This window comes from Salmo salar, chromosome 24, assembly GCF_965601325.2.
Source record: "Salmo salar chromosome 24, fSalSal1, whole genome shotgun sequence".
Lineage (NCBI taxonomy): Eukaryota > Metazoa > Chordata > Actinopteri > Salmoniformes > Salmonidae > Salmo > Salmo salar.
This window is the reverse complement of record NC_138314.1, coordinates 25901591-25916153: the sequence shown is the minus strand read 5'-3', so window position 1 is coordinate 25916153 and position 14563 is coordinate 25901591. Positions and strand designations below refer to the sequence as shown.

Below are 14563 nucleotides of genomic sequence, written 5' to 3'. Positions count from 1 at the left end.
TCACATTTCAATACTGGTTCCATGTTTTATTTATTTAACCTTAATTTAACCAGGTTCATCTCACTGATTAAAAATCTTTTTCAAGAGCGATAGGATAATATGCAGAAATACAGGAGACTCATTGGGTCATTGTACAAGGCTTGACTGGAGTTGTGTAATGGAAATGTGTGGGAATGTAAGCATGTGTTTTGTCATTTACACAGCTGTCTGCTGGAATGTACTTTGGAAGAACATCAGGGGAAATGCAAAATGTACCTTTCAGAGTATTAGCAAATGATATGATAGCGGGCAATGCTGGTATTTCAACCCTAACAATGACTGCTTTAAGAAAGCAATATAAAAGAGGAAAAATGACATAAATCAGTCTAATTTGATTGGATATATTTAATCCAGCCATAAAACATCCACCAGCCAATATTTCAGCTAGGAGTTGACTTACTTAAACTCTACTTTATAGACCCGAGGCTGGTATTACTCAATAGCATAACAGATCCTCTGTCATTTTAGTGTCATGTGGAAATCACATTCAACCCATGTTTTCCATTATGTGTCATATCTCATGTTTCTGTTTTGAATTTGTATCCGTGATAGCAGTAGCAATCTTGGGTAAACAAGTTTAGAACCTGAGGAAAGCATTTTAGCTGAGATATCATTCATATTCCTGGCTGTATGACACAACCCCTCCCAGTTTACCTCCCATTTTAGCACTTGTTCTCCTTGACCTCCCTTCATCTAATATAAGAGGAGGTAAGGTTGGTGGATACCCTCAATGTTTCCTCTGTCATGCATCCAAAATCCCTCCTGTTGCTGCTGACTGGTAAGCCTGTCACATTTGAATATTGATTCGAAGCTTGTTGTCCACTTTTTCACTTGCCTAAGAATATACATACAGTCGGACATGATTTCAGATAGAATAATAATCATGTGTTCCCTCTGTAACTCTTATTTGGAACCTCAATGTCAGGAATATGTGCAGTAGTGTGACTGATAGCTTCACCTCCCTCCTCTGCCAGCATATGCAGCCCATGGTTCACTGCAGCCCCAGGCTCTGTGGCAATTTGGCAAAATGATCACATGCACCCAGCCTGATGTCAACCCCTTCATGTACAATAACTATGGCTGTTGGTGTGGCTTGGGGGGGACTGGGACTCCCAGGGATGACCTGGATAGGTAACTGAATTTCATTCCACTTGTGTTAGACATCATGACCAGGTTTTTCTGTGTATCTCAGAAAACTCATTACTTTCTTCTCTCAGGTGTTGTGAGGTCCACGACCTCTGCTACCGAGCGAGCAGGCATCTTCCAGAGTGCCGTCCCATCATTGACGTCCCTTACATCAAGGTGTACATATTCTCTTGCACGAATGGGCAGGTCTCCTGTTCAGGTAACAACTGAATTGTAGAAACAATAGAATAATTTGTGGACATTCATTTGCAATAAACTATACAATCTGCCCAAGCTCTATGATATTGTCAGATGCAATGATGTTTTGAAGTAAAGGTGAGGTTTCAGCTTTCTGATTATAACTGCAACTAATGTTTATCATGAGCCTAAACCTGTTTCCTCACGCCTCAGCTTCCAACGATGTGTGCCAGGCCTCAGTGTGCGAGTGTGACCGAGTCGCCGCCAACTGCTTCGCCCAGTCCACCTACAACCCTGAGAACAATAACCTAGACCCCAAAACCCACTGTATCACCTGAGCCAAGACAAATCCTCCGGAAGCAGTACGAACATCTGAAACTACAGAGCTATTCACAACTGTAGATTCACTGAATGTTTATGAATCCTGTTTCATGGATGTGTGTCATGTTTGCTGGAATGGAATTTACTGTGCCAATTAAACTGTTGACCTATTAAATTATTGAATGGCTTTCTTTTGAGTATGTGTTTGTTAGTTCTGTATTTGTATTGAACACATAGAATTCTGTGTAAGTAATAACTGGAGAATACCTGTATACAGTGCATTCAGAAAGAAATCAGACCCCTTGACTATTTCCACATTTTGTTACTTTACAGTCTTATTCTAAAACGGATTAAATAAAACATTTTCCTCAATCTACACACACAATACCTCATAATGACAAAGCAAAAACAGGTTTTTAGAAATGTTTGCAAATGTATACAAAATACAAAACAGAAATACCTTATTTACATACGGTACCAGTCAAAAGTTTGGACACACCTACTCAAGGGTTTATTTTTTTACTATTTTCTACATTGTGGAATAATAGTGAAGACATCAAAACTATGAAATAACACATATGGAATCATATAACCAAAAAAGTGTTAAACAAATCAAAATATATTTTGTTAGATTCTTCAAAGTAGCCACCCTTTGCCTTGATGACAGCATTGCTTACTCTTCGCATTCTCTCAAACAGCTTCACCTGGAATGCTTTTCCAACAGTTTTGAAGGAGTGCTGAGCACTTGTTGGCTGCTTTTCCTTCACTCTGCAGTCCAACTCATCCCAAACCATCTCAATTGGGTTGAGGTCAGGTGATTTTGGAGGCCAGGTCATCTGATGCAGCACTCCATCACTCTTCTTCTTGGTCAAATAGCCCTTACACAGCCTGGAGGTGTGTTGAGTCATTGTCCTGTTGAAAAACAAATGATAGTCCCACTAAGCGCAAACCAAATGGGATGGCATAATGCTGCAGATTGCTGTAGTAGCTACGCTGGTTAAGTGTGCCTTGAATTCTAAATAAATCACAGTGTCACCAGTAAAGCACCCCAACACCATCACACCTCCTCCTCCATGCTTCACGGTGGGAACTACACATGCGGAGATCATCCGTTCACCTACTCTGCGTCTCACAAAGACACGGCGGTTGGAACTAAAAATCTCAAATTTGAACTCATCAGACCAAATGACAGATTTCCACCGGTCTAATTTCCATTGCTCATGTTTCTTGGCCCAAGCAAGTCTCTTATTCTTATTGGTGTCCTTTTAGTAGTGGTTCCTTTGCAGCAATTTGACCATGAAGGCCTGATTCGCGCAGTCTCCTCTGAACAGTTGATGTTGAGATGTGTCTGTTACTTGAACTCTGTGAAACATTTATTTGGGCTGCAATCTGAGGTGCAGTTAACTCTAATGAACTTATCCTCTGCAGCAGAGGTAACTCTGGGTCTTCCTTTCCTGTGGCGGTCCTCATGAGAGCCAGTTTCATCATAGCGCCTGATGGTTTTTGTGACTGCACTTGAAGAAACTTTGAAAGTTCTTGAAATTTCCGTATTGATTGACCTTCATGTCTTAAAGTAATGATGGACTGTCTTTTCTCTTTGCCTATTTGCGCTGTTCTTGCCATAATACGGACTTGATCTTTTACCAAATAGGGCTATCTTCTGTATACCACCCCTACCTTGTCAAAACACAAGTGATAGGCTCAAATGCATTAAGGAAAGAAATTCCACAAATTAACTTAAGGTACACCTGTTAATTGAAATGCATTCCAGGTGACTACCTTAAGAAGCTGGTTGAGAGAATGCCAACTGTCATCAAGGCAAAGGGTGGCTACTTTAAAGAATCTCAAGCATAAAATCTATTTTGATTTATTTAACACTTTTTTGGTTACCAGATGATTTCATATGCTTTATTTCATAGGTTTGATGTAGAAAATAGTAAAAACAAAGGAAAGCCCTTGAACTGGCAAGTGTCTTCACTGACATTTTCAACCTCTCCCTGACCTAGTCTGTAATACCCACGTTTCAAGCACACCACCATAATCCCTGTGCCCAGGAATGCGAAGGTAACCTGCCTAAATGACTACTGCCCTGTAGCCCTCACATCTGTAGCCATGAAGTGCTTTGAAAGGCTGGTCATGGCTCACACCAACATCATCATCCCAGAAACCCTAGACCCACTCCAATTCACATACCGCCCCAACAGATCGCGCAATCTCAATCGCACTCCATTCTGCCCTTTCCCACCTGGACAAAAGGAACACCTATATGAGAATGCTGTTCATTGACTACAGCTCAGCGTTCAACACCATTGTGTCCACGAAGCTCATCACTAAGCTAAGGATCCTGGGACAAAACACCTCCCTCTGCAACTGGATCCTGGACTTCCTGACGGGCACCCCCAGGTGGTAAGGGTAGGCAACAACACACCTGCCACACTGATCCTCAACACTGGTTCCCCTCAGGGGTTCGTGCTTAGTCTTCTCCTGTACTCCCTGTTCACCCATGACTGTGTGGCCAAGCACGACTCCAACACCATCATTAAGTTTGCTGATGACACAACAGTGGTAGGCCTGATCACCGACAACAATGAGACAGCCTATAGGAAAGTCAAAGACCTGTCAGTGTGGTGCCAGGCCAACACCCTCTCCCTCAATGTGAGCAAGATAAAGGAAATGATCTTGGACTACAGGAAATGGAGAGCCGAACAGGCCCCAATTTACAACGACGGGGCTGAAGTGCAGCGTGTCAAGTTCCTTGTTGTCCACATCACCAACACACGATCATGGTCTAAAACATACCAAGACAATTGTGAAGAGGGCACGACAACACCTTTTCCCACTCAGGAGACAAATAATTTGGCATGAGTCCCCAGATCCTCAAAAAGTTCTACAGCTGCACCATCGAGAGCATCCTGACCGGTTGCATCACCGCCTGGTATGGCAACTGCTCGGTATCTGACCGTAAGGTGCTACAGAGGGTATTGATCATCCTTAAGATGTTTCTACAACTTGGGAGTCCATCTGCGGTATATTAAATTCATTGGACATGATTTGGAAAGGCGCACACCTGTCTATGTAAAATCCCACAGTTGACAGTGCATGTCAGAGCAAAAACCAAACCATGAGGTCGAATACATTTTCTGTAGAGCTCCGAGACAGGATTGTGTCGAGGCACAGGTCTGGGGAACAGTACCAAAGATGTCTGCAGCATTGAAGGTTCCCAAGAACACAGTGGCCTCCATCATTCTTAAATGGAAGAAGTTTTGAATCACCAGGACTCTTCCTAGTGCAGACCGCCTAGCCAAACTGAGCAATTGGGGGAGAAGGGCCTTGGTCAGAGAGGTGACCAAGAACCCGATGGTCACTCTGACAGAGCTCCTCTGTGGAGATGGGAGAACCTTCCGGAAGGACAACCATCTCTAGAGCACTCTACCAATCAGGCCTTTATGGTAGAGTGGTCAGACGGAATCCACTCCTTAGTAAAAGGCCCGCTTGGCGTTTACAAAAAGGCACCTAAAGGACTCTGACCATGAGAAACAAGATTCTCTGGTCTGATGAAACCAAGATTGAACTCTTTGGCCTGAATGCCAAACGTCACATCTGGAAGAAACCTGGCACCATCCCTACGGTGAAGCATGTTGGTAACAGCAGCATCATCCTGTCGGGATGTTTTTCAGCGGCAGGGACTGGGAGACTAGTAAGGAGCGAGGGAAAGATGAACAGAGCAAAGTACAGAGAGTTCATTGATGAAAACCTGCTCCAGAGCGCTCAGGACCTCAGAGTGGTGCAAAGGTTCACATTCCAACAGAACAACGACCCTAAGCACACAGCCAGGACAACGCAGGAGTGGCTTCAGGACAAATCTCTGATTGGCCTTGAGTGGTCCAGCCAGAGCCCAGACTTGAACCCGATCGAACGTCTCTGATGAAACCTGAAAATAGCTGTACAATGATGCTCCCCATCCATCCTAACAGAGCTTGAGAGGATCTGCAGAGAATAAATGGGAGAAACTCCCCAAATACAGGTGCCAAGCTTGTAGCGTCATACCCAAGAATAACTCTACCTACATGTACATATTACCTCAATTACCTTGACTAACTGGTGCCCCCACACATTGACTCTGTACCGGTACCCCCTGTATATAGTCTCGTTATTTTACTGCTGCTCTTTAACCACTTGTTAATTTTATTTCTTATTCATATTTTTATAAATGCATTGTTGGTTAGGGGCTTGTAAGTAAGAATTTCACTGTAAGGTCTACACCTGATGTATTCGGCGCATGTGACTATTAAAATTTGATTTGAGGCTGTAATTGCTGCCAAAGGTGCTTCAACAAAGTACTGAGTAAAGTTTCTGAATACTAATGTAAATATGATATCCGTTATTTTTTTTTATACATTGCTAAAATTTCTAAAAACCTGTTTTTGCTTTGTCATTACGGGGTAGTCTGTAGATTGACGAGGGGGAAAAAACCATTTAATCAATTTTCGAATAACAAAAATGTGGAAAAAGTCAAGGGTCTGAATCCTTTCCGAACGCACTGTAATATAGTTATTGGAGTGTACGAGTGGAAGTGAGATCAAAAGGTGTTAGACCAAGAATCAATATGCAAAAGCAGTCTAACAAGGTCATTTCTGGACTGAATCCAATAACTTTTTGTCCACCTTGGTGTGTATTTATATGGATATCTTCCACTTTCTGGTGTAGTTTTGTAGCAGCTGGTTTTGTCTCACCATTACACAATGATACTTTTCCATGAACTAGCATGATAAGTTTCTGTTTGGCAAATGCAGGTCTTTTTCCATGAGCTAATATGAAGATATCTGAACAGAACATTTTAACTCTTAAAGGTCAAGTGGTCATACTATTTACAAATCATCTGAGATAGAGAGAAGTTTAATCATCGATATAAAAAACAGAATTATACAAGAATAGATTTGAAATGTTTCTAGGCAGGAAGCACATGATGGTATGATTAGATCGGCTTGTACAGAAGTGTGGTCACATACTTCTTTTTGTAGCGGTGGGTTGCGCTAAGAACCATCACCCCATCCTGAAAGAAAAGAAAATAGACATGGATCAGGCAGGAATGTCTTGAGATGCAGAGTTGAGGTCTATTTAACACAGGATTTGATTTGCTCTATTCCATGTCAAATTCAACAGGGAATGTAATTGACCCCATCTCTGCTGAGGTGTCTGGTCTAGTGAGGAAACAAATGAGTTGAGAGCAGCAATGATTTACCTTGATGGAGAGGGCATAGAGATGGTTGAGCATCACATGGTTGGGCTCTGGAAGAAGGGCTGGGTCACACTGTTCAGGATATGGAAAACAAACAATTAGCACTAAGAAATTGACACCAATCAGAGAAAATAAAAACATATTTCCACCATCATGACTCCCAATGAAGGTGTTCTCCAGCCTCTGAACCATCACTCACAGACACGCCAGTGTCCTTATTGAGTAGGACTTGCAGCAAGTGTGGTGGCAGGATGGGGGGGTTCTTGAGCTTGTCGCTCGTCTTGGTTAAGTATGGGTCCTGCTGGTAGGGTCCCGGAGGGGAACTCGAGAGGTCTGAAATCACAGGGACACACACAATGATTCAATGTGCAGTAAACCACCAGGTGAAATTAGGCACCTTAATTAATTTATCATCAGGAATGAAATGGCCTTCATCACTAAAATGGAGTTATAGGAAAACACAAATTATGATGGTAATCAAGCATCAGTACCTGACATGTCTGCACATTCCTGAGAATCAATCATGAGGGCATCAAACACCTCAAAGTCAGTCCTCTTCACCTGAATGACATTATTGACAGTGCCAGTTTTGGTCGTCAACACAGCCTGTGATGGATGAAATACAGTTGAAAGACTGAACACAGAGGGAATGGTATTATATCATTCCGACAGAGGGTTTGTACTCACCCCTGTCGGGTCAAGGGTCCACTGTCCATCTACACAGAACTTATACTGGTGCTCTCCCTCAGGCAAGTCCACAACCGCTGCAAAGTTGTTCTGGCTGGATCAGAAAAATATCACAATACAATCAATATTGAGCAGGAAACATCATTCAATTTCAATCAGTATCAACTATTCACATTTTGCCAAATTAAAGTGCTTTGTTGGGGTTTTCCCCAAACCTGCTCACCTTTTGTTGAGGGGAATCTTGGTGGTCCAGTTGTTGAATGATCCAGACACAAAGATCTCTTTGCCAGCGCCTGTCCAACGGAACACAGTGGGCTTGGCCTGACTGGGACATTTACTGTCACTCTCAAGGTCCCGCTGCCAGGCTAGAAACTCCTGGATCTCCTGAGGAGCCTGGCACAATTGCACTCACATTAACATCACTACACATTGAGGCCCACCGAAAACAAAAGTTGGGTATAGCCTGCCCTACAGGCAAACTTGTAAATACTTTAATGTAAATCTGAATGAATTAACCCCTTTAGACTTCACTATCTATATTTCTGTACGTTTTTAGCCTCTCGGGGGTTAAACAGGTCAGCATCATCTGTGCTGTCCATGAGAATCTTGGGCAGTGCGCCATCCTTGGCACCTTGTCCATCATCACGCTGATAGGGCCTCTCACCCTGACCTGCACTGGCCCGCTCACCACTGCTGCTGTTGTTTCCCATTCTGACTCAGCAACAACCACTGCACTGTTCATTAACACACAAGTATGAACAAATGATCAACAACAATAATACAGTCAATATAGTACACACCAGCCCTGTTATATACAAGGAACATTGACATAATGTAATATAAATATATCTTCTAATATCTGACATTTACATAAAGCTGGCCTGGTTGAACATTTAATCATTCTGAGCATTTCCTTGTTGAACAGACCCGCTTGCACCAGGGTGGGACAGCAACGTTCCTGTGTACATTAAGACCCGTGCACAGTGACGACGTGAGATATGGCTCGGAAAACATACCTCAATCCAGGGATGAGAAATGGGTTGTGCTCAGAATTGCTAACTAGGACAAAAAAACGGCAGTTTACTTAAAAACTATCCGTCGTTCAATCTACTCGGTGTAACAGTTGGGATAATGGGACAATTCGGAGTACAGCCCATTTCTCATCCCTGATTGAGGTAGGGGCCTATGTTACCAAGCCATATCTCGCGCAGGCTACACCGTGCCTTAATATACAAAGGGATGCTGTCTGACCGTAGTGCAGCTGTAAATAAGCAGGATCGAATCTGCTGGCGAATCCTCCACCAAAGCCTATTGTAATTGATTGAGGAATGGCCAAGACCAAAATGTAAGCATTTGATAAAAGATCCCCGTTTCCTGACATGACCAATACCCCTACCCCCAACACAAACATGCTCGCAAAAACAAACACCGGCGCAGACACACACTGACATTAGGTTTGCGTTTCCGTGCATAAGCAAAAACCATATGACCTACTATATATACCACCTATGGGGAAAACCTGCCTCGTTACTCAAACTTAAAAACACATCACATCCGGAAGATCCATGCCAAAGTAACATTGAAGTAGGCCTAATTGTTTTCACTTTTCTTACCTTCGTTTAATTTCTGGAAATTCTAATACTGGGAATCTACGCTATTGTATTTCCTATCGCCATTTTCCCCTGAAAGGGTAAATTGTAACCTAACCCAAAGACAGACAGACAGTAGGCTGCACAAGCACACACCTCTTCCTGTTTTCTCGCATTCGAAGTCACGCCTGTCTCGGAATGATTTTTCAGACCATTGAGTACAGTTCAATTTCAAAAACTAGTGTAACCTTTTCTAGGTCACAACAGAAAACACTACTCTGATTTAACAAACAAAATGTGAAGCTGGAGCAAATTTTAGGATTGGCCATGATGAATTCCTAGGTTTAAAAAAGGAAACGTTCAGGGCCCGGTTTCGCAAAAGCATCTTAAACCTAAATTAATTTCAGAACCATAGAATTTAGCCTTAAAGTGGCAATCAGCATTTGAAACAACACGTGAATCCGCTCCTGTTTCGGTAAAAAGCCAAGGAATGGGACTGGCGAAATGTAACAACTCTCAAATTCATAGACAGAGCTATGGATGCAAGGACTGACCATCCATGATCCCACAATTATAGTTTTAATGTTGTTGGGGCTATATAGTGCTATATAGTGTTCGTTTACATTTACTTTGTTTACCAATATTGGAGTAAAACAAGCTTATATGTTGGGCTCTGATGTGGTATGACAGTTATACAAAGCTCATGAGGCATTCAAGAATCAATGGGTAGGTCCAAGAACAGACCTGGGTTGTGTCGCTTGAATTTATGCTACGTTGCGGTTTGTGCTGAACTACACGTTTTTCCAAAACGTTATGTAGGTTCTTGAACAGACTTTGAGAAAAGTTTGCTCTGCTCGGTGGGTGTGCCGGGGTGTCGCTTGAAGCAATGAGTGACGTTTTAAAAGACAGATGTGCAATTTGAGCCCACAACCCAACCCCTGCCCGTTTTTCAACTAGTCATTCAGTACAGCACCATTTCCGTTCAATTGAACGTTCTATTACATGTGTATGTACTGAACGCAGCCCAGGGATAGGAAATTTGATTCAGCCTTGGGATTATTTTTATTGGAGCGAATGGTTGTAAAATAATTATAATAATTTGTACACTGCAAATTGACGACAATTAAACCGAAAAAGAGATAGAATTTGAAAATAACAATAATTTCATACCTGGATTGCATTGATAAACGATCACATTCTCTTTTTTTATTTGTGTGAATACTTGGGAACAGATTTCCTGAATGATTTTATTTTTGGATGAATTCCTGGTGATTCTGGTGATTCTATGTGAGTCTTTTTTTAAATTATTATTATTATTTGTTTTAATCAAAACGTTTTTTTGTTTTTTTTTAACTTTTATTAAACTAGGCAAGTCAGTTAAGAACAAATTCTTATTTACAATGACAGCCTACCGGGAACAGTGGGTTTAGCTGCCTTGTTCAGGGGCAGAACGACAGATTTTTACCTTGTCAGCTTGGGGATTCGATCCAGAAAGTACCTGCCGCCACTTTGGGGGCCTGTCATGCCAAATAATGTCCCCCGGCCAAATAGTGTCCCCCTCTACGTCACAATGGGATTCGATAAACTATTAGCGTCTGGGTGTTGGGCAGAACCCCTAGGTCCTGGAGAACAGGAGCAGAGTTAAAGGGAACAGGGTAGGAGACAGAGATGTAAACAAGCAAACACACAGGTTACATTTTACTGTGAGAAAATTTGATGGATTAGTGCTGTCTTATAAATGCGAGATATGTACTTTTCAACACTTTTGGAAGGTATAGCCTACCTGAAGCTGGTCCCCCTCCGACTCTGAGCACAGAGAATCAGACTGATCTGAACTCGCTGGTTCTGGTGGATGGGATACCTCCTGGGTGGCTCAGACAGTCAATGGTCCTAAAGTCATTTGGAGAGGTAAATTGAAGAGGTACATTTTTATAAGCTTAGCATAACTACCATTTCTTGCTTTCTCAAATGTCAACCAAAGCTTAACATACTTTGTCTATTGGGCTTCACTGAAGTGTAGGGCGTCAGTGCTTCCAGTGGTCGACCGTCCAACTGCTCCAACTGCAGAAGATTGTTGGCTTCCACTCAGGTAACCCTAGGAAGACAAAGAGAAAAATATCAGTGTTAGGGAAACTAAAACTAGCCCCAGGTTATTTTGTGTGCAAATGCATATAGTGATGATATTTTTTATACTCACTTTATCAGACGGTGACCCCAGCTAGGAGCAAAAGAGCAGCGAGGTTTCCCCAGTCACACCTTCCTTTCGTCCTTCTTCCAAACCAAGTAATTTGTCCGGATGTCGTAGCACTTGGTCCCCTTCTTGATTCGGCTCCAGTAGCTCTCCTTCTTCTCCTGCGTCTTGTCCATGTTCAGTCTCACCTTGATTGATGACAGAAATACATGCAATTATATTTCATATTACAAATATATTTCTTACATATCTCTTGGAGGGCCAGAAAATAAATTAACAGCAGACAATCATTTTTACCTGGTCAAAAACCTCCACATCCTTCTCAGTCCGTGCCTGAAGGTAGGTGGTCCTCCAAGGTGTTCTGATCTGGTTCCACAACTTCCACCACATCCGGTGGGGTTTCAGTGATCTGAAAGTACGTTATACCGACATAGCAATAGACAAACAACAACACTAAGTCAATCACACATTTGAAAGACTATAGCATATACAATAATTGTATATAAAATTGCATTGTACTCAGAGGTAGGAAAGCGATATCTATTGACAATGTAAGATATTGAAATATGTCTGATAATGTACCATGGAATGTGTACAAAAGAAATAAAACAAACCATTGGTAACAGAATATAACCTATAACATCCATACCTGTTCCAGCGTTCATGATCTCGGTCACTCAAGATGACCTCGGGAGAACCGTGGGTGTTGAAGATGTCCACCATCACCTTGGAGGTGGCCTAGCTAGTCTTGTCATTGTTGGGTATCATACAAAGCAACATTTATTTTTGGTTCCAAGCACCCTTTTTAATGGGTTACAGAAGGGAATTGAGAGTTAAGCACGTACTCTTCCTTTACTGACCTTAATGGGTATTGCCTCCACCCACTTGGTAAAGGGATCGGTCGCCATCAGACACCAGCTGTTGCCATTCCTGGATTTCGTGAAGGGTCCAATGAGGTCAACCCCTAACATTTAAAGTGTTAGAGAGAAGATTACTTTATTCTTACCAGTATCTGTGTCATACGGTATGCAGATTTTCATATTTGTAAGGATACTGACACACACACACACACACACACACACACACACACACACACACACACACACACACACACACACACACACACACACACACACCCACACACACACACACACACACACACGCTATAATATTGAACTCTGCTGTGGTCAAATAAAGAAACCATTACAAAACAACTTATCAGGGCAAAATTTGACACTTACTGATCATGGGCCATGGTGAAACAACTTTGATTGGCTTCAACTCCGGTGCCACAGTCTTCACCCTCAAACTTCTGGCAGGCTAGACAGGGTACTGACCTTTAAGCGAAAAGTGACAAATTGAAACATTGTGTGCTCTCTGATATGACATTCATTGAAATCATAATAATTTCAGATATAATAGAATGTGATTGATAAAAGTTTCTCACTTGCCCAGCTGTCCACCTCCTTGACAATTCCCCGGCAGAAGAAGCGTAGGTTGATTTTGGCAATCATGCACTTCACTCCGAAATGGGCATGCATCTCGGTCAGAATGGCCTCCTTCTCCTCCTCACTAGAGGACGTAGAGGGGGACACTATTTGGCCGTGGGACACTATTTGGCATGACAGACCCCTGGCATATAGCCTAGCCATACTGAATAGATACATTTTCCTTTTATTTTTAATAACATTGAATCAAGTTTTTGATAGCCTAAAATAAATAAATATGGAAATGCTGTGCAAGTGGGGTTTACACTGATAAAACATCTTTGGCACTTATCAGTCAAGTTTTAGAAGACTAATATCATGTGTCTGTCTCAGAGATAGTTGGACGACGTAACATTGTATCTGTCCCATTATGGCATCTCTGAGAGCATGGCCAGCACCATTGAGGCCATCTCCATTTTAAAGTAGTACATTTTCTTCTTCTATGACTTCTATGAGTTGGTAAACAAACTGAAAGGGTGCATACTGGAGTGTGTTGTTTGAACAGGTATAACGCCAAGGTTGGCGACTTACTGCCAACTGCAGTTATGAAATGTTTGTTTACAAGTATAATTCATTGGCTGATCCCTTCTGATGACCTGGATGGAATTATGTTATCATTCCTTAACCCATAGGAAGTCCCACCCAGCTGACTACTTCAAAATGGTGAAAGTCCTCAATGGGGCTGCCGATGTTAAAACGGACTTTTGGGAACTAGAGTCCTCTATGGTCTGTCTACACATATGACTCCTGATTTAGATATCCTACGGTATCCCTGCTCAACCATTGCAGGTTGAATTATTCCTCTAATGCTTTCACACGGCTATCCAGTTTCACCGTCTCACAACTGGGCCACACCAAAATATACACTGGGAAACCAGTCACAAAGCTTTCCTCAGAGGCTCCAAAAAGTGTACCCACTTAGATAAACACAGACTGGGGTGTGAAAAGCAGTCTTAGCAGGTTTGTATTTGTATTTGTATTTTTTAACCTTATTTAAACAGGAAATCCTATTGAGACCAATACTTCTTTAACAAGGGAGCACTGCACACAATCATACAAATTAACTAAATTGACAATTTACAGTTTTGACCCTGAGGTGTAAAAAAAGTTATTGTTTTGCGCATGGATTCAGTTTGCTGTGCACTGCTCAATGTTGAATCCTTAAATTCTTGACTGAAATTAAATAAAAGATTAATGGTCATCGTTCTCATCTTCACCATCGTCAACATTGTCATTACCACCACCATTGTATCATCCAAATAATGACTAAGGGATGTTGGGTTGTTGAAGCCATCGTTAAGGTACCAGCTAAGTGCCAGGCCTCTATTTATAGCCTTTAATGATGATATTATTACATATCAGAGTACAGGATCCTCCAGACTCTGCAGATTGCAAAGGCTGTGAAGGATACGTGGGAATGTGGGACATGGGGCATGAGGGGGGAGTAAGGAAGGCAATCAGCCAAACAAACATCTCACCCATCAGTGCCTTAACCTGTGAAAAAATCACTTTTGGCTTGCAGAGGCCCTCTTGGTGTATGAATAAGTGCATGTATGCTTGTGTGTGTGTGTGTGTGTGTGTGTGTGTGTGTGTGTGTGTGTGTGTGTCTGTGTGTCTGTGTGTCTGTGTGAGAGAGAGAGAAAGAGAGAGAGGTCATGCAGGTAGAATGTCAAAATCAAACGATAAC

The 14563-nt window shown here is 42.1% G+C and overlaps 2 protein-coding genes across 6 annotated transcripts; one reads left to right on the top strand and one right to left on the bottom strand.

Annotated features, from left to right (window-relative positions):
- The first annotated feature begins 13 nt into the window (after positions 1-13).
- Positions 14-1858, top strand: LOC106585491 (phospholipase A2, minor isoenzyme). Its single transcript, XM_014171751.2, has 4 exons — positions 14-817; positions 1014-1170; positions 1257-1384; positions 1576-1858. The coding sequence occupies exons 1-4, from the start codon at positions 784-786 to the stop codon at positions 1698-1700; spliced, it is 444 nt and encodes a 147-aa protein (XP_014027226.1). The 5' UTR covers positions 14-783; the 3' UTR covers positions 1701-1858.
- A 4705-nt stretch (positions 1859-6563) lies between these two features.
- aakb1 (5-AMP-activated protein kinase subunit beta-1) lies at positions 6564-9386 on the bottom strand. 5 transcript variants are annotated; one of them, XM_014171383.3, is made up of 8 exons: positions 9223-9386; positions 8158-8343; positions 7833-8002; positions 7610-7703; positions 7414-7528; positions 7122-7255; positions 6926-6994; positions 6564-6736 (listed from the first exon to the last, which is right to left on the bottom strand). In XM_014171383.3, exons 2-8 carry the CDS (start codon positions 8317-8319, stop codon positions 6659-6661), a joined length of 822 nt encoding a protein of 273 aa, XP_014026858.1. In that variant the 5' UTR covers positions 8320-8343; positions 9223-9386; the 3' UTR covers positions 6564-6658.
- Positions 9387-14563: the final 5177 nt, after the last annotated feature.